Source organism: Ochotona princeps, chromosome 4, assembly GCF_030435755.1.
Source record: "Ochotona princeps isolate mOchPri1 chromosome 4, mOchPri1.hap1, whole genome shotgun sequence".
Taxonomy (NCBI): domain Eukaryota; kingdom Metazoa; phylum Chordata; class Mammalia; order Lagomorpha; family Ochotonidae; genus Ochotona; species Ochotona princeps.
The window spans coordinates 12,063,974-12,088,968 of NC_080835.1; the positions used below are offsets into that span (position 1 = coordinate 12,063,974).

A 24,995-nucleotide genomic window follows, 5' to 3' on the forward strand; every position below is an offset into this window, starting at 1 on the left:
AACAACAAAACAAACAAACCACTCAAGAAATGGGCACGGGAAATGGGCATTTTACAAAGGAACAAATGGCAAAAAAACATGGAAAAATGCTCAAGTTCCCTGGCAATAAGGGAAATCCAAATTAAGACATCACTGAGGCACCACCTAATGCCAGTAAGAATGGCTCACACACGAAAAACCACCAAGAACACTGTGGAGAGGATGCGGGGAAAAGGGAACCCTACTCCACTGTTGGTGGGGCTGCAGGTTGGCACAGCTTCTATGGAAATCAGTATGGAGAACACTCAAACAACTGAAAATCTGCATACCACATGACCCAACAATTGCACTTCTAGGAATATATCCAAAACACCTGTTACACGAGAAACCAACATGCACTCCTATGTTCATAGCAGCACAATCAATAATTGCAAAAACTTGGAAGCAACCAAAATGCCCATCAACAGAAGGTTGGATAAGGAAACCATGGATCATCTATTCTGTGGAATACCACTCAGCTATTTTTTAAAAAAGGAAATGCATTTCTTCGTGGCCAAATGGGCTCTACTGGAAACCATTATGCTAAGGGAAATGAGCCAAACCCAAAAGGTTAGATTTCACATGTTTTCCTTAATTTAAGGTGAAACGATGTCAATCCTAAAAATAGTACCTGTAAGTTGTAATATTATTACACCCTCACACAGCCTGTATCACATGCAATAAGATATTGTGATGTAACCAGTGAACCAATAATCAATGAGAGACAGACTGCTTAGGATCTACATCAAAGAACTGAAAAGCCTGATATACTTTTAATACCCTATGTTATTCTGCAGTGGGTTGGGAGACCAGAGAAATCTTCCACCTTCTTAGAGTATATGAGGAAGATGTTAAGTATAATCTATCAGTATTGTAACAGGTAACTTATAGACAGCAGACTCGAATCAGCATTAGACATTAGCAGAAACTATAAAGACATACAGTGGGATCCAAGAGCGATCCTGACAGCTTCTTAACAGGAGGTCATATGCACAGAGCAGTAGGGGACCACAGAGTTGAACAGGAGGACAGGAGGTTTGTATCCTAACCCTGGAGACTCCCAGTAACCCCCCAAATGCTTTGATGAGGTATCCAAAAGCGTGGATACCTCATCAAGAGCTATCAGTAAGGGCACCAATGACTATATCCCAATTGTCAAGGAGATCACAGGAATTCAAGTCCCTCTTAAGCCAAGAACTCTGAGGTCATTCATTCCCTATTGGACTCCTACACAGGATGGAAGGAGCTCAGAACCCTCCTCACATCTAATGACATCGGAACAACAGCCAGGAACCCTAAGCGGTCCGCAGAAACAGAAGAACAGTAAACTTCCTTTGGGACTCAGGAGAGGAGCTTTCTCTGGTCCTTACTTATTTCCAACTTTAGCTCCCCATCCTCTCTTGCAATGACCATCAGAGTCGCTCTGTAGCCCCCCCCCCCCCCAAATTAGATCAGACAGAGAGAGAGAGACCAATAAGGAAAGTTTAGAACAGACAAGAAAAAGTCAGCTTGGACTCACACATGCCTTACTAGGTAGGACACAAAGATTAGTTACTCCTCATTAAGGTACTGAAGATTTCTCTGTCCACCCCGCCTAAAACTGTTCTGCTCCTCAATCGTTAACATATGCCTTGTTAGAGTTATAAGCCTGTTTGGCTTATTCTAAAATTCACGAAGTTCAGTAAAATCACGCTTGAATACTATAAGCTGCTAAATATAAATATGAAGAAAAAAAGACACAAGACAGCTGAATAGTACCCTATAACCATTTTAAGATTTATAGCAGTCGGTTATGTATAAACTAAAATTGAGATGTCAATGAAGTAGTTACAGGATGTGGTTAAGAATTTGCATTTTCTAACACATTGGTCACTCAGTAGCATGTCAATTAACTTCATGATGTTGTAAATTTCCATGTTTCTTCCTATTGTTGAATTATTTGTGTTATGGCTTTTCATTTGAGGGGATGATATTCTTCCAGCTCTACTTTCAGACCAAGGATGGTCTCCTAATGGAAACTGTTGAATTTAAATGGATAATAAGATGCTGGACTCTCTGCCTGGTCCGTGCCCGCAGTGATGGAATTATGACTGGTTATGAGCTGTACTACTGTAATAATATGGAGGAAATCAGTATGGGGGGAGGGCTTGGGGAAGGGCTTGGGGAATCCCAGAGCCTATGGAACTGTGTCATAAAATGAAATTTAAAAAAGATTATGTATTCATTTGAAAGGCAAAGTTACACAGACAGAAAGATGGAGAGATAGGTCTTCCATGTGCTGGTTCACTTCCCAAATGCTTACAACAGCTGGGGCTGGGCCAAGCTGAAGCCAGGAGCCCAGACCCAATCTGGGTCTCCCACGTGGATGGCAAGGACTCAAGTACCTGAACCATCATCTGCCGCCCTGCAGGGTGTCCTTAGTAGGAAGACGGGTGGGAAAACCCAGTGGGTCCCCATCTCAGGCACCGAGACATGGGACAAGGGTGTCCCAAGCAGCATCGCAACTGCTACCCTCAAGGCCTGTCCCCCATTTTTGCTATATTCTTATAAACACACACACATACACACACACACACACAATTATTTACTTTCATGTTTGACTCATTTTGCTTATTGGAATACTTTAAAATATGAAGAAAATGACATCTCCTCTGTACATGGAAAATCAATAGCAATCACCATAAATAAATGATCCAGAGCCAATGACATGTTAGATCCAGAGCCATCTCGAATCTGTGATGCTTTTAGGGACCCCTGAAAATGCCTTAATTTTCATTTCTCTTAAAAGAAAAGCGCTAGCACCATGGTGTAGTAGGCTAAATCTCCGCCTGTGGCACTGACATCCCATATAGGCACAGTGTTCAGAACCCAGCAGCTCCACTTGAGGTCCTGCTGACAAGCCCGTGTAAGATATCCCCCCATCTGTCCTCTTCCCTGTACCTGTCTTTCAAATGAAATCGACAAATGGGGAAAAAAGACTTTAAAAAAATAATAAAAACCCCAATACTATCCTATTTAATATACACTAATGCATCCAGCCAGGATAATATTTTGGTTCATACTAAAAAATATAACTTAAAACATCACTTTAATGAAGAAGACCCGCTGTTGTAAATGAACACTCAGGGCTCATGAAGTCAGAATGCAGCTGTGGAAAGAAACACAGTGCAGACAGCTAAAATCAGCCTCTGCAGGGAAGCCCCCGCCTCCCTTACTAAAAACAAGATTGGGGCAGGCATTTGGCACAGTGGTTGATGCCCCGTGGGCTGCTCTCAGATGGGCAGAGTCCCGCATCCACATCCCATCTGCTTCTGCTCACGGGCGCTCTGGTCTGCAGCAGTCCATGGTCCAGGAGCTTGCACTGTGCTCCCACGTGGAAGATGTGGACCGAGTCTATTCGGGGCTCTGTGCTGACTCAGCTCTAGCCATGGCAGGAATATGGGAAAATGAATCAACGGATGGATGATTTCTCCCTGTCTCTTTCAAACAATTAAAAAACTGGAGATGCTAATATTAATTAACCTTAATGTTAGGCCAACAACCGCTTAGCTGTTCTTGGTCCTTGAAGAATCGAGAAGAATCAAAAGGAATTAGAAAAGGAAAACTTTCTCATTTTGCCATTTTTTTCTAATTTAATATCACCTACGATGGCTTGGCACCAATGCCAAGGAGATGGTAGATTTTTGGGGTGATAACAATGGCAGCCACCATAATGTTCCTGTGAACTGGGTTTTTTATAAGTTGACTTTATGCCATGCCCTGTGCTAAAACTTTTCATACTGAGCTTTCATTTCATCCTCACAATGACATTAGTAACAAGGTATTGTTATCTCCATGTAATAGATTAACTACAGCCAAGAGAGGTTAAGTACTCTGCTCAAAGTTATTTTGGAAAATGTCAGTTTTACACCTCAGTCTGGCTGACCTTATACCCATGTCCTTAATCACTAAGTTATACTTTCTATTTTTGTTCTCTTCCCTTTAATTAATTTTCTTAAAAAAAACAAAAAACAAAAAACAAAAAAAAACAAACTTTTCCGAGGGGAGGGCAGGTGATTTCGTCCTTGGGGCTTGGATGGATGGACCTCCTGGGAGTGTGACGGCTGCTGGGGCTATCTGAGCCAGGTCGGACTCACTGCTTGGGGCCCTAGCCCCAGCAACTGCTGCCAATGGTGGGCGAATTCAGGGCTTGCGGGCGGCCACAGTGCCAACTGGCATGGACTTTGCCCAATGGCTGCCAGGAAGCAAGCTCTGAGCTCTTGAGGGGGTGGAATTACTGCCTAGGGACATCCATGGATAAGGCCACTGCACATATATGTCAGGAATGAATCATGAGGGACTCCCAGCAACAGGTCACTGTACTTACAGGTAAGCGAGGGGACTGAGATCTGTTGGTTTGGAGGGGAGAGACTGGAATATCTGTATGGGTGAGACTGATCCACCAGCTCACATGGGAGTCCTGATTAGGGCTTGTTAGCATAGAACATTGCTGACCACCACACATCAGTCTACATGAAAGCTAGGGCTGGGGGCCTGTCTAGCAGGGCTAGATCACAGTACCATACTGAATGTCAGAATAGGGGACGGGTCACATTAGGCAGGGCCGTGTCACCAACCATCATGAGATATACCAGGTCTGCGGGTAGATTCTGTGGAGGATATGTGGGCCACACCCTATAGAAATACAAATCCCGCTGGTTAGTTCAAGAGTTGGGGTGATGATAAGTTGAGCTATGTGTGACCATGGAACCTGCACACTCACAGGTACAAGGACCGAGAATAGTCTGGGCAGGTCCAGGTTGCAGCACCTACATGTGCATCCTAAAACAGGATGTTGGGGAGGTCAGGCAGCAACATTCACCAGCTCATACTAAGGCTGGGACCGATGGGGCAGGCCATTCCGGGCAATGGCCTAGCACCCGCCGGCATGCGTGAGATCTGGGTCTGGGAGTTGGTCAAGTGGGGGAATGTGGGAAACTACCCTACTGGGTTATAGCTCCCTCTGGTGAGCACGTGGTCCAGGCCTGAGGGTTGGGCAGACTGGGCAAGGTAGCTCCAACTGATGGCAAGCATGTGAGTTGGCTTTGGAAGGGGGTGGACCCAGCGGGGCTGAACAATCCTTAGTTCACTGGCAAGAGCAGAAATCAGGTTGGAGTGTAGGTCATGCTGGGCTAGGCTGTTACACCTACTGGTTTGAATGATTCAGGGAGGGGAGCAGACTGAACCGGGCCAAATTCCAGTACCTGCCAACAAGAGTTGGAACTGGGGTTAGGTGAGGTCAGGCCAGGCTATAGAATCCAAAGGTAAAGGATAAGACAGGGGAGAGACTATTTTAAGCTGGGTCAGAGCAACCACTGGCATATGCAAGATCTGTGACTGGGAACAAGCCCGGTTGGAGAGCAAAGGGGATGCCCTGGCTGGATTGTGTTTTGCCGGAGTCCAGCTCCAGCCTGGGTTTCGGAACTCGGGAAGGGTGCGTGGACGAGGCGCAGAAAGAAAGAGACGGACCACTAGGATTCCATGATGATAGTGGACAAGGCAATAAAGCCGTCCGCTTTATTTATACAGAATCAGTTAAACTCTGGCTCAGACTTTCCGTCATGGTCAAGTAGGTGTTTCTAAGGACAACCATGCCATCTGCTTTATCCAAAAACAATAGGAATTCCTGCTACAATTCTTATCCTACAACCTAATCTTGTATTACAAAGAAAAGGAGAACCTAAAGATTAAGGAAAGGATGAAACCCTAAACACAGGTCCCTTGATTAGCATAAGGTCAATGGGGACACCCAAAACAGTAGGAATAATAGAAGGCCCTTTTGTAAGACATTATCATTGACATTAACCTCCAAGTTCACATTGTGTAAAAAGCCAGTCTCACAATAATGAAAATGCCTGGACAGATTAGAATTCTTCCGCTGAGCTGGCATAGTAGGCACGGGGAATGTCCAAGTGAAAAGCACACGGAGACCATGGTGGTGGTAGAAGTGCTGGGAGCCATCTGCTCCAAAGCCTCCTTATTACATATTATCTCCTCTTCCCCCCAAGTCCATTAACAGGACAATAGGACATCAATGAGTCTGCAAAGGCCAGGTGCTACTGCCTTAGGCCTGATTCCTGAGTGCTCAGCTAAAGCAATGTAAATCAGCTCCACAGCCCACAACAGTGTTTCCCACTAGTGAGTGTAAAGCCCAGAGTGGGGGCTGCTATCTGGTCTGGATTTGGCTGCAATATCCCTAGGCACAAGTGTGGGCTGGGACTGGGGTGTGCCAGACTGGGGCAGACTCCAGCACCCACTGGTGCTCATGAAAACCAGGGTAGGTGTAGGCCGAGCTAGGCTAGGTCTCTGCCCCTGCTGAGCCATGTGTGAGCTGTGTCTGGGTGTGGACCAGGCCAGGCTGGGCTGCAACACCCAACAGTAAAAACTGGAATGGATGAAAGCCAGTTATGAAAGACTACTGTTTCTGCTAGGACAGGAGGTAAACTAAGTAAGGCTGGCTCATGGATCCACCCATGGGCGTGAGATCTGATATTGGGAGAGGTTCTGATGGAGGAGCTTGGGAAACCCCTCTGTTAGGACACAGTCCCTGCAGGTGAGCACAAGAACCACAATAGGGAGCAGCCTAGACCAGGCCAGAGAGTGGTACCCACAGGCATACATCTGGCGCAGGCCAGGGGTGAACCAGGCTGGGGCAGTTCATATCAATCCAAGAGCCAGAATGGGGTTTGATTTGGGCTGAGTTGGGTCACAACACAAGCCAGTTCACATGAAGGCCAGGACCGGGGGTCACCTGGGCTAGGCTAGCCTAGGCTAGGCTGTAGCCCCCAGCAGCGTGAGCTGGAATTGGAGGTGAGCTGGGCCCAGCCAGGCTACAGCACCCACTGGCAAATACCAAGGTGAGGCATGCCAGACTGGGCTGTAGCATCCAACCAGCACTTTTGAGACCCCAGGAGGACGGGGTGAAGCTGGTAGGAGGACTGCAAAAGGCTCTCTTACTGGACCACCCAGTGGCTAGTGTGAGTTGGGATGAGGGCAGACCAGACCAGGCTGGGCTACAACACCTGTTAGCCTCACATGAGCTGGACCAGGGTAAAGCCAGACTTGGTTGACTGTTCCTTCTGGTACATGCATAAGTCAGAGTGGGTGTGGGTTGGTTGGGCTTTGCTACAGCATCAGCTGGCAGATGCCGGCACAGGAGGCAAATTCTATCAAGTTAAATCCCAGAACCAGCTGGAGAGTACAAGATCCGGGAGTGGGCCCAGTAGGGAAAAAGTGGGCACCTCCCTCTTGGGTTGCTGTTCCCATTGGAGAGCATGAGAACCAGAACTGGGGAAGACATGGCTAGACAGAAAATGACACCCACCAGCACGTGTGTGGGCTGGATAGTGGGCCTGGTTGGGTTGAACTAGGCTTCAATGCCCATTAACATGTATGAGAGCTGAATGGCATGTGGGACATACTGGACTAGTCTGCTGTACATACTGTCAAGCATGAGAAACAATGCAGGGGGCTGGCCTGGTGGGAAATATTGCAGGTTGAGCTGATTAGGTGGCTGTTCCCACTGGTTTGCGTGAGAGCCAAGTGTGTGGAGGGCAGGATCGGGCTGGGCTGCAGCATCCATTGGCTAGTGTAGAAGACAGGGCCGGAGAGAGAACTGACCCAGCAATTGCAACCACCAGCATATGCATAAGCTGATTGGGGCGGCAGACTGTGTCAGACTCTGTATTGGCATGCACACACAAGAATCAGATCTGGGATCACCTCAGATGAAGTTTCTTTGGGGATCCCCCAACTGACTCGCTGGACTCAGAACCCCAACCATTTTGAGAATTGCAGGTTCCATGATCTGATCATGGGGTGCATGTGTCAGAGCTGGGCCTCCTCAGTGGTGTAGATGGAGCAGAGGACAGCATATCCAGGCGCACATGGAAGTTAGGGCATTCCATTAACGTCTGCAGAGGAACCACAACAGAAGATGGAGGACAGAGCAAATTGATCAACTACCCCAGCCAATCATTGACAGTGAAATACTGGGCAGCGGAGACTCTAACGCGGACTATGTCAACCAGTGGATTCTGGAGAGATTTCATCATGCTTGGAGTGGCAAGATCAGCAATAGTTCGGAATGTTGAGCTGTTGAAATCTCTTGAGCAGGACCCTCAGAGCATGCCCCATATCAGAGACCCTGAGGTGGTGGGTAGTTGGACCTAGGGTTCAGAGCCATTTGGGAGGCTGGGTGTGGCTTTTCTCCTTATCTTTCCCCTTCCCCCAGGTACAGGAATGAAAAAAAGAGAATGTGGAAATGATGATCTCACCCACCTTCCTGTAGCCCTTGATACTTATCACCCTAATCAACTAAAAATTTAAGAATAAAACACCGTAATTGTCTACGGTTTGAAGGAACAGTCACTCTATTAAAAATATTTACTCAAATTTTATCATATGAAAATGGCAGAAAGACAGATTGGGCAGAAACTCTTCCATCCCATTCCTTGATAATTTCCCCGCCCCCCCCCCCCCCCAAATCTGACACACTACCTTTGATCATTTCTTTCCTCTTACTCTTTTTTTTTTTTAAGATTTATTTTTATTTTTTATTGGAGAGGTCAGATATACAGAGAGGAGAGGAGGAGAGACAGAGAGGAAGATCTTTCATCTGCTGATTCACTCCCCAAACAGCTGCAATGGCAAGAGCTGAGCTGATCTGATCTGAAGCCAGGGGCCTCTTCTGGGTCTCTCACATGGGTGCAGGGTTCCCAGGCCACAAACGGGGAACTGGATGGGAAGCGGGGCTGCCAGCACACGAACTGGAGACCATATGGGATCCCAGCACATGCAAGGCGATGACTTTAGCCACTATGCTCCCTCCCACCCCAGGTCCTCTCTCTCTCTCTGTTTTAAATTGAGACAGAAGGAGCTGGAACATTGGCTCAACTGGCTAATCCTCTACCTCTAAGTTTGGCATTCAATATGGGTGCCAGTTCATGTCCCAGCTGCCCCACTTCCCATCCAGCTCCCTGCTTATGGCCTGGGAAAGCAGTAGAGGAAGCCCTCATGTGTTGGGACCCTGCATCCATATGGGAGACCCAGAAGAAGCTCTTGGCTCCTCGCTTTGGATTGGCTCAGCTTCCCTGTTGCAGCCATTTGGGGAGTGAAGCAGCAAATGGAAGATCTTTCTCTATAAATCTGCCTTTACAATAAAAATAAAAATAAAAAATCTTAAAAAGGAAGAAAGAGAGACAGAGTCCCCATCTGTCAGTTTACTCCTCAAATGTCTGTAACAACAGGGGGGTTGGGTCAGCTCAAAAATTGGAGCTGGAACTCAGTTGAGCTCTTCCCCTGTGGGTAGCAGGTACCCTACCACTGGAGCCAGTGCCTGCTGCCCCTAGGATGCTCCTTACCAGGATACTGGAATTGGGAACTGGGAGTAGAATGAGAGTCAAACACAGGTGATCAGCTATAGAAAGCCAGCATCTCGGGCCCGGTGGCGTGGACTAGCAGTAAAGTCCTCATCTTGTACGCCTGGATCCCATATGGGTGCCGATTCTAATCCCGGCAGCTTCACTTCCCATCCAGATCCCTGCTTGTGGCCTGGGAAAGCAGTTGAGGACAGCCCAATGCATTGGGACCCTGCACCTGTGTGGGAGACCTGGAAGAGCTCCTGGCTCCTGGCTTCGGATTGACACAGCACTGGCCATGTGGCCACTTGTGAAGTGAACCATCAGACAGAAGATCTTCCTCTCTGTCTCTCCTCCTCTGTGTATATCTGACTTTGTAATGAAAATAAAAATAAATCTTTAAAAAAATGAGAAAAAAGAAAAGAAAGCCAGCACCTCAAGCTGTTGGCTTATCTGTTGGGCAAAAAAACCTGCCCTCAAACCATTTGTTGAGCATCTTTCCAAGTTAGTCTACAGTGTTGACAGATAAAATTTCAGGGAAAAGGTAAAATTACAACTCTCAAGCACATGAAAAAGGGATTCATGGCAAAGATATCATTCTACTTTATAATCAAGACAGAATCAGGCACATGCTAGAATCAAAGGACACATCTTTTGATCGGACAGTAAAATGAATATGTAAATAAAACTGTTGTCTTCATAGTATAGGAGAAGGGAATCAATGATACCTGTACAATAGTTCAAAGATGACCAAAGGTGGGCAGGGTCAACTGTGTGGACAAGGTGCTTATTTTGGCTGGGCCAGGCCGAAGCTGGGAGTGAAGGACTCCACGTGGGTCCTATGTGGGTGGAAGGATACCTTCTGCTCTCCTCTCAGGTGCATCAGCAGGGAACTGGTTTTGAAGGTGAGTACCAGAAATCAAACCAGCACTCTGATATAAGATGCTGGGATCTCAGGTGGCAGCTTAACCCAGTGCATGTTAATATCAACCCCCATTCTATATACTAAAACACAAACAATAAAAAAGTAGACTTACTGGGGTCCTGCGCAATGGCATAACGTGTCAATCCCCTGCCTTCAAGCACCAGCATCCCATAAGGGCACCAGTTCATGTCCTGGCTGCCCTGCTTGCAAGCCAGCTTCCTGCCGATGGCCTAGCAGGGCCACAGAGGATGACCCAAGGCCGTGGGCCCCTGCACTCACATGAAAGACCCAGAAGAAGCTCTTGGTTCCCACCTTTGGATTGGTTTAGCTCAAACTATTGCAGCCTTGGGCCCGGCGGCATGGCCTAGCGGCTAAAGTCCTCGCCTTGAAAGCCCCGGGATCCCATATGGGCGCCGGTTCTAATCCCGGCAGCTCCACTTCCCATCCAGCTCCCTGCTTGTGGCCTGGGAAAGCAGTTGAGGTGAGGACGGCCCAATGCATTGGGACACTGCACCCGCGTGGGAGACCCGGAAGAGGTTCCAGGTTCCCGGCTTCGGATCGGCGCGCATCGGCCCGTTGCGGCTCACTTGGGGAGTGAATCATCGGACGGAAGATCTTCCTCTCTGTCTCTCCTCTGTATATATCTGGCTGTAATAAAATGAATAAATCTTTAAAAAAAAAAAAAAAAAAAAAAAAAAAAAACTATTGCAGCCATTTGGTGAGTGAACCACCAGATGGAAGATCTCTCTCTCTGTTGCTTCCTCTCTTTCTGTACTCTGACATTCAAGTAAAATAAATAAATCTTTAAAAATTAATTTTTAAGGGCCCAGCATGGTAGCTTAGTGGCTAAAGTCCTTGCCCTGCATGCGCCAGGATCGCATCTGGGTGCTGGTTTGTATCCCAGTGCCCCTACTTTCCATCCAGCTCCCTGCTTGTGGCCTGGGAAAGCAGTCGAGGATGGCCCAAGGCCTGGGGACCCTGCACCCATGTGAGAGACCTGGAAGAGGCTCCTGGCTCCTGGCTTTGGATCGGCGCCTCAGTTCCAGCCATTAAGACCACCTGGGGAGTGAATCAGCGAACAAAAGATCTTCTCTGTCTTTCCTCCTCTCTGTATATCCGACTTTCAATAAAAATAAACAAATCTTTTAGGAAAAGGTGTTAAAAAATGGTGTTGCCCCCACATCAAGCCACGCTATCTCTGAAAAAAAAAAAACCCTCCTCATTAAAAAAAATTTGTGTGAAAGATGGAGTTAGAGAGGGATTATAATGAACTTTTCACAGTGTACACTATTTTGTCCTTTTTCTCTTAAAGTTTATCTTTAACAACTTTGTCTCTCCATATATACACAGATTCCTTATTTTTGTTATAGCTGCCTTCCTTGCTTCTTGATGTGGCTGTACCATCATCTATCTAAGCAGACTGCTTTTGATGAGTATAGAAATCTTTCGCAAAGTTTAGCAGTGGTAAATAAGCCTGTCTGTACGTTATTTCACGCGTTGCTAAATCTATCTACTGGATAAAATGCCTAGAAGCAGAAGTTGTGAATCAAAGGAATGTAAATTTATGATTTTGATAGTTACTGGCAATTTACAACATCACAGGGATTGTACAAATTTGTTGCTGCCAACAAAATATGTGACTGTTTGCCCACACTCCCAAAACTGTGTGTTATCAAACTTAAAAAAAAAAAATTAGTATGTGCGCATGTGAAACTGACAGGAGCGAACTGGGAACAGTGCGGTTTTCACATGCTTTTTTTCCTATTATGAGCACAGTAGATCTTTTCACATGCTTAAAGCACAAGTAGTCCTTCTGACTAAATTATGCTACCATTTCTTTTTTTAAAAAAAGATTTATTATTTTCATTGCAAAGTCAGATATACAGAGAGGAGCAGAAAGAGAGAAGAAGATCTTCTGTCCGATGGTTCACTCCCCAAGTGACCGCAAAGGTCGGTGCTGTGCTGATCCGAAGCCAAGATCCAGAAACTTCTTCCAGGTCTCCCACGTGGGTGCAGGGTCCCAAGGCTTTGGGCCGTCCTTGACTGCTTTCCCAGGCCACAAGCAGGGAGCTGGATGGGAAGCAGGGCTTCTGGGATTAGAACCAGCACCCATATGTGATGCTGGCGTGTTCAAGGCGAGGGCTTTAGCTGCTAGGCCACCGCGCTGGGTCCGTATGCTGCCATTTCTTTTGTCCATTTTCTACAAGAGTGCCTGACTTCATTGATTCGTAGGAACACTGTTCATTGGGGGAGTTAACCTTTGGAATAAGTTGTCTTAGCTTGGCACTTGGATCTCTAATTTTTAAAGTAAAGAATTATTTTATTTATTTGAAAGGTAGAGTGGCAGAAAGAAAGACAGAGAGAAAGATCTTCTAACTATTGGTTCATTTAGCAAATGGCAGTGACAGTTGGGGCTGGACCAGGACAGCCAGAAACTCCACCTGGGTCTCCCATATGGGTGGCACCAGTCCAAACGTTTGAGCCAGCCTTGGCTGGCTTCCAGGGTGTGTCCTATGGGACTGGATTGGAACCGGAGTATCCGGGGCTTGAAGCATCACCCTAATATGGATAGTACTGTTAGAGACAACAGCTTAATTCACAGTGCCATAATGCCGGTCCCAGGATACTGATTTTTTTCCAAATGTTGCAATAGTAGAATTTAAGACATGTGAACCCAAAATCATGACTGTAAGACACTCTAAATACCCAAGGATTATTTTTGAGCTATAGTGGGATTTTAAAAAAATATTTACTTATTTATATTGGAAAGGTAGATTTACACAGAAAAGCAGGTACAGAGAGAAACATCTTCCGTCCACTAGTTCACTTCCTAAGTGGCCACAGCGGCCAAAGCTGAGCTGATCCAAATGAAGCCAGGAACCAGGAGCTTCTCCTGGGTCTCCCACGCGGGTTCAGGGTCCCAAGACTTTGGGCCATGCTCGACTGCGTTCTCAGACCACAAGCAGGGAGCTGCCTACGTGGAGCAGGTGGGACACAAACCAGCACTCATATGGGATCCTGGCACACACAAGGTGAGGACTTTAGTCACTAGGCAACTGCGCCCGCCCTTTTGTGGATTTTTAAAATAAGTTTTCTTTTAAAAAAAATCTGTTTATTTATTTAAAGGGAAGGGTGAAAGAGGGTAGGTATGTTACCTCTGATGATTTGCTCCACAAAGGGCTGCACCAGCTGGGCCTGGGTCAGGTGAAAGCCAGGCCACAGGAACCCAGTCTGGGTCTCCCAAGTGGGTGGTGTGGGCCCAAGGACTCGGACCATCTTATGCTTAGAGACATTAGCAGGCACTCCATTGTAAGTGAGACAGCCAGGACTGGAACCGAAGTCTGGTTCAAGCTGCAGTGCCACAACTCTGCCAATGCTTCTAAGCAGCAGCCAGAAAGCTGAGGTGGTTGTGCAGCGCATTATGCAGCCACCTGAAACACCAGGTCCCACACGAGAGGGCCGCTTGAAGCCCTCACGGCTCTGCTTCTGCTGACGCACCTGGGAAAACAGCGGAGGATGGCTCAAGAAGATGGCCCCCCTAGTCCCCCTAGGAGGTGCGGAGGTGGAGTTCCTGGCTCCTGGCCTCAGCCTGGTCTAGCCCTGGTTGTTGGAGGAGTTTGCTGATTAGATCATCAGCTGGAAGATCTCTGAATAAACAAATCTTTAAAAGAAAAACAAGCCCCCTTTCCAGCACTGCCTGGTGCCCAGGGTCTGAGCTAATAGGAAGGGGGGGCAGAATTCTGCCCTTGCAGGTGGGTGGAGACCCGGGTTCTAGCGGGGGCACTTACGAGGTCCACAAGGAAGGGAGGGTGAGCAGCCTTCCTAAGGCGGGGCTCCAGAAGTCCTCTCGGGGCTTCCCGCATTAAAACGTTTTCCAAATCTGCACGCAACAGGCACTTTTCCGTATTAAACCAAGGAAAGCGGGGCTGACCCCTTCACCCCAACGCGAGCGAATGGGTGCGAGCGCGCCCCTTGGTGGTGGTCCGCTGGGAGGAGACGCCGCAGAGGGCCGCAAGGGACAAAGGAACCCCAGGGGCCGCAGCAGCGGGCGGGGAGGAGAGTCTGGACAGCAGACACTGGAGAGCCCCCGGGGCGACCTGCGGGTTGACCCGAGGGCGCGCAGGGGGCGAGAAGGGGCTTAGGGCGGGGGTCTGAGGATGGAGGCCGCCGAGCGACCTGCGGGGGAGTGTTTGCGGGCGACGTGGAGGAGGGGACAGGAATAGGGTAGGCCCCTGCGCGGCGAGACCCTGATGGTTCCGCCTCAGCCCCGCGCCCCTCCTGCAGCCGGCGGCGGGGTCCGCAGCGCCCCACAGCGGGACGCACGGGCGCGCGAGGCAGAGCGCGCGAGGCCCGCCCTTCCCGGGCTGGCGGGTCCTCCCCTCGGCGTCCCAGCCGGGCAGGTCGCGGCCTCGGGAGGCGGGTTCTCGGCGCGCCGGGTCCACGCTTTGCGCTCGGAGCCGCGGCAGTCTGTCGGCCGGCAGCCCTCGAGGCGAGATGACGGCCTGCAAGCGAGTGGCGAAGGTAAATGCGGGCATAGGTAAACGCGGGCAGGACGCCTCCTCCTGGGTCCCGGGGAGGAGTGGGTCTCCGGGAGGAGCGGAGCCGGCGCGTTCTGCGGCGTTGGCGAGGAGAGGGTGTCTGAGGGGCTGGGGGGTGTTACTTGCTTCTGGAACTGAGGAGGCTCCTCGCCCACTTGTTTCGGTTTCGTTTCTCCGGCGCGAAACTCAGGGAACCGCTGAGTCTTGGGTGCAGGGCAGGTGCCTTTCCGTGCCGGGCATTCGGCTGCTGGTGGGTCGGAGCAGAGATGACCAGGACGAGGTCCCCGCCTCGGGATAGCCCGTGGTTCATTCATCCCGCAGTTGGTCACCAGATACCTCGAGTTTGAGTCCTGAGAAGCAGGAATACTGATGAAAAAAAAACTGCCTAAGCGTGTAGATGCTGAGGTTTGCTGGGAGCCGAGAGCAACTCTCATTCTGTCGGCTCAGGCGTTCTCAGCCCTGTTCTTTCCATCGGTGGATAATGCTGGCATCCGCGGAGTTTAAGCTTTTACAGTGGCGGGACAAGCAGTATTTTGTGTTTGTGGTGGAATGCCCTTCCAGACTGCTTAAAGCCAGTGGTTCTGAATTGGCTGTTGGTGAGAAGCATGGTTCCTGTTAGACCCTGTGACGTTTCCAGTCAGTGCTACTGCAGACAACCCCTTAAGTTTGTGATGTAAACCGATTCACTATTTTCCTGCTTTGGGGAATATGCTGCTGCATGGGGATTGTGTGCGGTCGTTGAGGCCCGGGTCTCCTTCCTGTGCAGGGGCAGAGGGGTTCCAAGTCCTTGGGCAGTCAGCCACAGCTTTCCCAGGCTCATTAGCTGGGAACTGGATCAGACATGGAGCAGCCAGGACTTGAACCTGGCGCCCGTGGAGGACATAGGTGCCCCCGGCGGTGGCTTAAGCTCCTTCTCACCATACTTGTGGTCCGATGCACAGCTTGTTAAGCTGTAGTTTCAGTCTGCTTTTTCTGTTTATTTTGGACGATCTTTTGCTGAGCATGGTGCCATGTACTGCTTTAAGTCAAATGTTAACATGAACAAAAGAGATGGGGCTGGGGGACAACCTTCTGTCTATTCACTGGAGGAAAAGGTGCAGAGGCAGGATTGGAAGGCCCTCTGGAGTAAGTGGCTTGCAGGCACTTGTGCTACAGCCCATGAGGCCTGCCATGGGCTGGACTTGCGCCGGGAAGTAAAAGGGCTGAAAGTCTCTAACAGAAATTCTACCCTCGCTGAGTAAGTAAGAATTAGAAGGATCTGGGTGGGATACTTTCTTCCCGGGTGTTTGGAGGACTGGGGTGCAGCCAGGATTTGGAGATACTAGAGGGAGAAAGAGCAATTGCTGCTTGCTAAGGTGGGCCTGGCACCCCCACACCCCGGGCCTTGCGTCTCCCAGAAGTGCCCTTGCAGTCAGCAGGGTGAGGAGCAGGCTCTGGGGGCAAAGGGAGAGGGGCTGCTACCTTCAGCCTCTGAGAAGAACATGGTGGGTACCAGAGCTGTGACGCAGTGTCAGCAGCCGCTATGTGGCTGGGTCAAGTCCAGCTGCTCCACTTTGATCCTGCTCCCTGTTAATGTGCCTAGGAAAGCGGAGGAGGATGGCCTCAGTGCTTGCGCCCCTGAGCCCACATGGAAGACCCAGAAGAAGCTCCTGGCTCCTGGCTGTGGACTCAGCCCTAACCGTTGTGGCCGTTTAGGGAGTGAGTCATCAGATGGAAGGCCTGTTTCCCACTCTCTAGCTCCGTAACTCTGCCTTTCAAATAAACAAATCTTTAAATGAAGAAGCAGCAGCAAATGGCCTCCGTCTGGGACACTCACAGCAGGTTCAGCCCAGCAGAACTGGAATGTGGCGGCTGGCAGCCAGATCGGCCGGGGGCCTGCCCAGCTGAGGCTGAGAGAGACGGGAGCCTTGTGGACCACACTGTGCTGTCCAGGGCCAAGTGGTTTCACCAGTTGTTCCATCCAGTTCTCACAGCAGCTCTGTGAGGTGAGCCACATGTTCCCATTTTGCAGGTGAGGCAACTGAGGCTCAGGACGAGCTGGCTGTCCAGGGTTATGCAATAAGGGCTGATGGGCTGGGGTTGGGGCCGAGGCCTTGGCTCCAACAGCAGGCTCTGTCAGTGACCTCTCTGCTTTCATTTTCTATTGCTGGAAGTCCGGTGACTTCCCAGCAGGATTTGCACAGAGCTGTGTGTGCTCACTTGTGTTGTGCAGCTCCCAGCTTGGCGAGAGGTTTGGCAGGCCCCCATCTGCAGCAGGTGCATGAGGCTCAAGGCTTTCTGTTTAACTCTGAGTGTGCCACATGGCTTTCTTTTAAGGGTTTTTTGGTTTTGTTTTGTTTTGTTTTGAATTTGAAAGGCAGAGTTAGAAGGAGAGATGGAGAAAGGACGGGAAGGAGAGAGACCTTCCGTCTGCTAGTTCATTCCCCAGATGGTGCAGTGGCTGGGACTGGCGCTGGGTAGACCAATGCCATTAGCCATCTGGGGCTCGTGGGTAGAGGACAGGGCCGCCCGTACTTGGGCCTTCTTTGTTTGCTTTCCCACTTTCCCAGGTGCCTTGGCAGGGAGCTGGATCAGACGTGGGGAAGGCTGGCCTTGAAGGAGCCCACACATGGGATGCCAAGTGTCTCAGGCAGCAGCTTCACTCTGTGTCACAGTGACAGCCCCCCAAGGGATGTTTTAACTGCTACACCGAAGGCCTGTCTTATAAACTTATTTTACAAAGATTCCTTGGGCCTGGCATGGTAGCCTGGTGGCTAAATTCCTTGTCTTGCATCCATTGAGATACCATGTGGGCACCAGTTTGTGTCCCGGCAGCCCCGCTTTCCATCCAGCTCCCTGCCTGTGGCCTGGGAAGGTAGTCGAGATGGCCCAAAGCCTTTGAATCCTGCGTGGGAGACCCAGAACAAGCTCTTGGCTCCCGGTTTCAAATTGACTCAGCTCTGGCCATTTCAGCCATTTAAGGAGTGAATGAGCAGGTGGAAGATCTCTCTATCTCTCCTTCTCTCTGTAAATCGGCCTTTCCAGTTAAAAAAGATGAGTTTTTAAAAAGATTTATTTGGGCCCGGCGGCGTGGCCTAGCGGCTAAAGTCCTCGCCTTGAAAGCCCCGGGATCCCATATGGGCGCCGGTTCTAATCCCGGCAGCTCCACTTCCCATCCAGCTCCCTGCTTGTGGCCTGGGAAGGCAGTCGAGGACGGCCCAATGCATTGGGACACTGCACCCGCGTGGGAGACCTGGAAGAGGTTCCTGGTTCCCGGCTTCGGATCGGCGCGCATCGGCCCGTTGCGGCTCACTTGGGGAGTGAAACATCGGATGGAGGATCTTCCTCTCTGTCTCTCCTCTGTGTATATCTGGCTGTAATAAAATGAATAAATCTTTAAAAAAAAAAAAAAAAAAAAAAAAAAAAAAAAAAAGATTTATTTATTTTTATTGCAAAGTCAGATATACAGAGAGAAGGAGAGACAGAGAGGAAGATCTTCCATCTGATGATTCACTCCCAATCTGAAGGAAGGAACCAGGAGCCAGGAGCCCCTTCCTGGTCTCACATGCAGGTGCAGGATCCCAAGGCCCTGGGCCGTCCTCGGCTGCTTTCCCAGACCACCAGAAGGAAGTTGAATGGGAAGCAGGGCTGCCGGGATTAGAACTGGCGCCCATATGGGATCCCATTGTGTTCAAGGCGAGAACTTTAGCCATCAGGCCAACGCATCAGGCCCAAAAGATAAATTTTAAAAATAAAAAATTAAAAAAAATATTTATTTGATAGGCAAAGAGAAACAGACACTGTTCCATCTCATGGTTTATGCCCCAGACGCCTGTAACAGTTGGAGCTGGGTCAGGCTAAAGCTAGGACCCTTGATCTCCATTTGACTCTCCTCTGTAGGTGGCAGGGACCTGGGCACTTGAGCCAGCGTCCCCCATCCTCCCAGGTACCTTAGCAGGAAGCTTGATTGACAGCAGAGCAGCTGGGACCCGAGCCAGCACTGCTGTGGGGGACAGGTGCTCCAAGCTGCGCCTCACCCTGCTGCTTCGCGATGTTTGCCCCTGGTGAACTCGCCTTTTAGTCTCACTGTCCACAGGCTCTTTGAGGTGCCCCTGTAGGTGAGGGCTCTGGCCTTGCTGACCTCTCTTCCTCACTTGTCCCCTTGCTGTGTCCCCCGCAGGAGCTGGAGGCCCTTCAGAAGGACCTTCCCCGGTACCTGAGGAACCTGCGCAGCGATGATGCCAACGTCCTGGAGTGGCACATGCTCCTCCTGCCGGTGAGTGGCCGCAGGGGTTGTGGTGTTGTGGCCGAGGTTGGCTTACGCCTTGCGAGAGCATGGGCAGGGAGGGAGGGTTAGGGCCAGGCCCGAGCTCTCCTCCCTGGGATCCTGCCCTGACGCTCTGCCTGGGCGGACTGCTTCTGAGGCCCAGGCTGACGGATGAGCAAGCTGATGCCCTCTGGCACACAGGCTGCCTCCACGAGCAGTGGCTTCGCCCCCTCGGCTTTTGTGTCCTCCGGAAAAGGAGGCCGCCTTCCTCCTTGGGCGGCTGACAAGATCCAACCTCTGTGTGCTTCTCGGCCCCCACAGTTGGTAGAATGGGCTCCCCTGATTCCTAAGACATGTGTGTGCTTTAATGTTTGTTTATTTATTTGAAAGATGAATTTTACCGAGGAGAGAGACCATCCATCTGCTGGCTCACTCCCCAAATGACCACAATGGTTGGAGCTGAGCCCGAGCTGAGCCAGGAGCCAGGAGCCTCTTCAGGGTCTCCCCGTGGGTGCAGGGTCCCAAGGCTTTGGGCTATACTCTGTTGCTTTCCCAGGCCACAGGCAGGGAGCTGGATGGGAAGTGGAGCAGCCTGGACACAAAACGACACTTGCAAGGTGAAGGATTAGCTGATAGGGCCATTGTGTCAGCACCCCGCCTTTTTTTTTTTTTTCTTTTAAGGATCCTTTCAGGGAATTGTTGTTATGTAGGCGACACAGATAGTTTGTGTTCTGCCTTGTCTCTGTTATTTGCTATCGCCTTGATAAAATCTTCCTTTGAAAGCACTATTCCAAAGAACCTAGCAGGGTACACCAGAATATCTAATTATTAGTAACATTCAGTTTCTTGGAAATAAATGTGAAGGCCCGGGAGCTTTTTCTTACTGAGAGCTCCTGGGTGTGTCAGTGACCTGTAGTCCAGAAAGCAGAACAAGGCTTGAGGAAGGGCAGCTTGTGGCCCTCTGTGGGATCCCTCGGGCTGCTGCCGGGGGCAGAGCTCAGCTTACCTAGCTCGGGCAGGGACACCTGCTCTAGGCTCCAGGTGGCAGGGGAAGAAGATGCTAGAAGTTCCAGCGACTGATCAGGCCTGTGGATAGCAGAAGGGGAGGGGATGGAGCTGGCCAGGAAGAGGAAGGTGAGGGGAAACCTGGAAGAGTACACTGGGCAGAACAGCAGGAAAGCAGAGACCCTCCGTGGTGGGCAAGACCCAGGTGGGTAGGTGTGCCCCAGGAGCAGCCATAGACCCTTGAGCCATGATGTGGTCCTGACTAGGCCTGCCACTCCTGGGGAGAACCCGCAGCTGGAATACTAGAGCTGGGAGCACCAGGGGTTGGAGCACAGCAGCCACGGAGGGGCCTGAAGGAGCTGCTGAAGCCACAGCTGGCAGGCAGAGAAGTGGGGAGGTGCTTCAGGATGTATGGACTCATTGCCCACCTCCCAGAGGCTCCATCCCAGTTAGGTGTTCATTGAGGTGCTGCGCCCTCCCAGCCCCATCACATCTGGGATGTGGAACATCAGAGCCGAGGGAGCTGTTTTGAAGCCAGTAGTAAGAGCTCACATTCGCCGAGAGCCCTGGGTAGGACATGTGTATGGTGGGAGGTGAGCCACCCTGTGAGGCTGAGCGGGCAGAGACCAGAAGGTCAGCGGGATCACAGAATGAGGGAATGGGCTGGAAACCAGCCAACTGCAGCGTCTTCTCAGTCTGCCTGTGAGAAGTGAATGTTTTCATGTTTGTTTTCTTTTAACCCAGACCTTGGAGGGAAGTAAGTGGGACTTGGGCAGCTGATCAGAGATGCACTGTAAAGTCTTCTGGGTGCAAATTGCTCATTTTCCAGAGAAGTTCTGAGTCCCCCAGCAAACTCTAGTCGGAACCGGGACCGGTGCTATCAGAACTCTCCTGCCTTGTCCCCTCTGAGCCCTGGGTGGCCTGTGGGGAAGCAGACACAGAGCCCCTTGCTCCTGACTCTTTCCTGCTCTGTGGCTGCAGCCCTTGACCTTGCCTTGACCTCACGGGCCCTGACTCTAGGATGACCAACCCCGTGAGAGCTGTCGTCTTGCTTCTGCTGTAGTTGCTGCGTAACTTGTCTCCAATCTCAACATGCCCCACCGTTGTGGTATGTCGTTTTTTCCCATCTGCGAAGAATCCATCTGCCAATCACGGAGGGTCTCTGTGGCTCTGTGCTTGAGTAGATGGCTATGAACATGTCTTCCAACACCTGTACAAGCCCCTTCTTGCCAGCCTTGGGGTGTACGCCTAGCAGGGATATTGCCGAAACCTACGGTAATACTATGCTTGTTCCTTTTGAGGAATGCTGTTCCGGTTTTCACTGGGCGGTTCCTGTGCCTTTGAGTTCTTAGGATTATCCTAATGTTTTCCATTTCCTGGTTTGCCATCCCAACCCCCCCCCCCCCCCCCGCCGCCTTGATGAGGTTCTCCCAAGCTTGCCGACAGCCACTGGGAGGCTGTGCCGTCTCCTTCCTTAGTTCACAGGTCTGGAAGCTGAGATGTTCTTCAGAGCTCATCCGGTCAAACCTCACCCCCTTTTCCCATGAGGAAATTGAGGCCTGGAGATGGTCACCCTGGAGAAGCCGGGCAGACTTCTCTTACCCCAGGCCGGGGCCCTTTTGGGATTCTCCTCTCTCACTCGCGCGTGGCTCAACTGCAAAGCGACTGCAGGGCCTTGACATCCCTGCCTGTGGTTCCTCCTGGAGGGGAGCAGAGGGTGGGGGCAGGGAGATCTTTCCAGAGCAGCAGTGACTCCCACAGACCGTGACCCCTTCTCTCTGTGCAGGACGAGCCTCCATACCACCACAAGGCCTTTGGTGTACGCATCAGCTTCCCCAGAGATTACCCACTCAAGCCTCCCACAGTGGCCTTCACAACCAAGATCTACCACCCCAACGTGGATGAGAACGGACAGGTCTGCCTGCCCGTCATCAGCAAAGGCAACTGGGAGCCCACCACCAAGGCCTTCCAAGGTAGGCTGGGCCTTGGCCTCAGGGCAAAACTGGGAGCAGGTGCAGGTGACTGGAGAGAAGTAGACTGGGGGATGTCAGTGGTTTTTACTTTGAGCCAGAAAAAGCCTAAAAGAGGGAAGGGAAAAAAACAAAATCAAAAACCAAAATTGCAGTTGAACCTGTTGTTAGATGGTGAGCATGCCTCCTGAGATTCTGGACACACTGACCCACTCGTGGGCAGGTGTGACAGGGGGACTTGACCGTGGTCAGGATCAGGAGAAGCTGCTTGGCTGCAGGCAGCAGGGCTTGGCATAAGAAGGCCAGCTGGTCCATCTGCACACTTTGAGCAAGGCTTTATTCCTTTCTGGAACCCAGTGACCTAACAGGAGAGGGGGTATCCTGTAATGGCAGTGTCCATCACTAAGCTGAGATGAACACCCCACCCAGTGTTAGAGGGCATTGGGCTGAGAGCATCATATTTGCGCTTCATTGAGTCCTCCTTGACCGTCGTGAGGTGGTGCTCCCATTAGCCCCACTGGGCAAACAGGGACCCAAGGAACACGTTTGTTGCCTGAGGCTGTGCGGCTTGCCCCAGCAGAGCCTGGCTGACGCTAAAACAGTGTCATCCGCCTGAGTTGTGTACAGCCAAGGGAACATTCTATGGCTCTGGATCTGTTGTCCGGTGTTATAATCACTGGCCGCACGTGGCTAATACAGCTGGGAAGCTGGATTCTCCATGCTTGTTACTTGATTTGTTTTGCTTTTATTGGAAAGTCAGATATACAGAGAGGAGGAGAGACAGAGAGGAAAATCCTCCATCCACTGATTCAGTCCCCAGGCGGCCGCAATGGCCGTTTTAGTTAACATATTTTATTATTATACCTCAAATACCAAAAATGATAGTAAATTTAGAAAACTATGTGGAACTAGTGGCTACCACACTGAACAGCTTGGCTCCAGAACCTACGGACTTCCTCTGTGTGGTGGTCGGAGTTACAGAAAGGGAAGGGAAAAAAAAAAAAAAAAAAAACAGAAAAAAAGAGATTGTTCATCTGCAGGTTCACTCCCCAAATGGCCACAACAGCTGGAGCTGGGCTGGTCTGAAGCCAGGAGTTTCATCTCAGTCTCTCATGTGGGTGCAAGGATCTAAGCACTTGGACCGTCCTCTGCTGCTTTGCCAAGCTGTAGGAGGGAGCTGCATGGGAGGTGGAACAGCTGGGTTTCAAACTGGCACCAGCATTACAGGCAGAGGCTTAATGCCAGCTCATAATTCCAGGATTCATAACCTGGGAACCAGGACCCTTGGCGTGGTGGGGAGGGGGCGCTGGAGACCTGTTCCGGGATGAGCTTCGCGGGTCAGTAATCCACTCTTCACTCCGAGCTGTGTGTATGTGTATGCATACACACATGGCCCAGGGCTGTCGCCTTCGCTGGACTCTGCAAGACATCTGGAAAAGATGTAGTGCTGCAGCCGCAGGTTTTTATCTTCAGCCTTAGAATTGTTCTGTCTCCTGAATAAATTTATTGTGAATGTCCAAATAACAAAATCAGGGTGGGTTTTGTTGACATGCGGCTAAGGGGCCAGCATCATGGTGTAGTAGGCTAAGCCTTGGCCTATTGCACTAGCATCCTATATGGGCACTGGCTCATGTCCCGGCTGCTCCTCTTCCCATCCAGCTCCTTGGTTGTGGCCAGGAAAGCAGGAGAGGACGGCCCAAAGCCTTGGGACCCTGCAGCTGCATGGGAGACCCAGAAGAAGCTATTGGCTCCTGGCTTTGAATCAGCTCAGCTCTGGCTGTTGCAGCCATTTGAGGAATGAACCAGCAGATGGAAGATCTCTCTGTCTTCTCCTTCTCTTTCTGTACAATCCACCTTTCCAATACAAAAACGAAAAAGACAAAAAATATTGCCGAGACCCAACAATCCCACTAGCCTCAGTGATCCCAGGATGAATAGCTGTTTGAGAAGCGCTGCCCTAACCAGGCAAGGCTTTGGGCATTGTCCTCCAGGAAGGAGAGGGTGTCTAAGAGAAGGCTGTCCTTGTCCCCTCCATGGAGTCAGTATGGAGCTTGGGGGCAGCTGTTGCCCCGCCTAGGTTTTCTCTGCTCTCTGAAGTTGTGATCTGTCCTCTCTCCCCAGTCCTGGAGGCCCTCAACAGGCTGGTGAACAGACCAGATCTGGAGGAACCCGTGAGGCTGGAGCTGGTTGACCTGCTGACCCAGGACCCAGAGCTGTTCAAGCAGAAGGCAAAGGAGTTCACCCTCCAGTTTGGAGAGGACCGGCCCTCCTAATTCCGGGTCTGACCCCTCTCCACACTGGGTCCAAGACACCTTACAGACCTGGGCTCAGCCCTGTCCTGTTTTTCCTTCTTAGATTGCTAATCATGGGTGTGTGTGTGTGGTGTGATGGCAGGAGGGAGGCTGTATGTGCACTCATTGTCCTACGTGTGCCATTCCCTGAGCCAGGGGAGATGAAGTTTTCACAGTTACAGGTCACTTCTTCAGGGAGTGACAAGTCAGCTGGCAGGAGACAGGACCGCTCCAGGGCTCTCAGGATAAGGGGAATATGGGTGAGAGGCAAGGGACTTGGAGAAGGATGCATAGATTTAGGTGCTAAGCCATTTGTTTTCTGCTATTGAATGATAAATGAAGAATCTGACCTCCATCCGGGCAGTCTGACTGTATTTTGAGACTTCCTGCTGTCCCATGAGGTGGCCAGTTCCTGGGGACCTGGCTGCAGGCTGTGACGCTGTGTCCAGCATGCAGTGCCTGCCTGGCCACTCCAGCACAGATGGGGCAGACGATCGGCCTCATGGTCCCCGCTGGTTGGGATGCCTGCTTCCCATGTTGGAGTGCCTTGGTTTCTGGCTCTGCTTCCAGGCTCTGCTGCTGACTGCAGCTTCCCGTTGATGCT

The 24,995-nt window shown here is 50.6% G+C and overlaps 1 protein-coding gene across 1 annotated transcript; it reads left to right on the forward strand.

Annotated features, from left to right (window-relative positions):
• The first annotated feature begins 14,749 nt into the window (after positions 1-14,749).
• Positions 14,750-24,428, forward strand: UBE2L6 (ubiquitin conjugating enzyme E2 L6). The gene is made up of 4 exons (XM_004585297.2): positions 14,750-14,862; positions 19,039-19,134; positions 21,917-22,103; positions 24,222-24,428. The coding sequence occupies exons 1-4, from the start codon at positions 14,836-14,838 to the stop codon at positions 24,371-24,373; spliced, it is 462 nt and encodes a 153-aa protein (XP_004585354.2). The 5' UTR covers positions 14,750-14,835; the 3' UTR covers positions 24,374-24,428.
• The last annotated feature ends 567 nt before the right edge of the window (positions 24,429-24,995 follow it).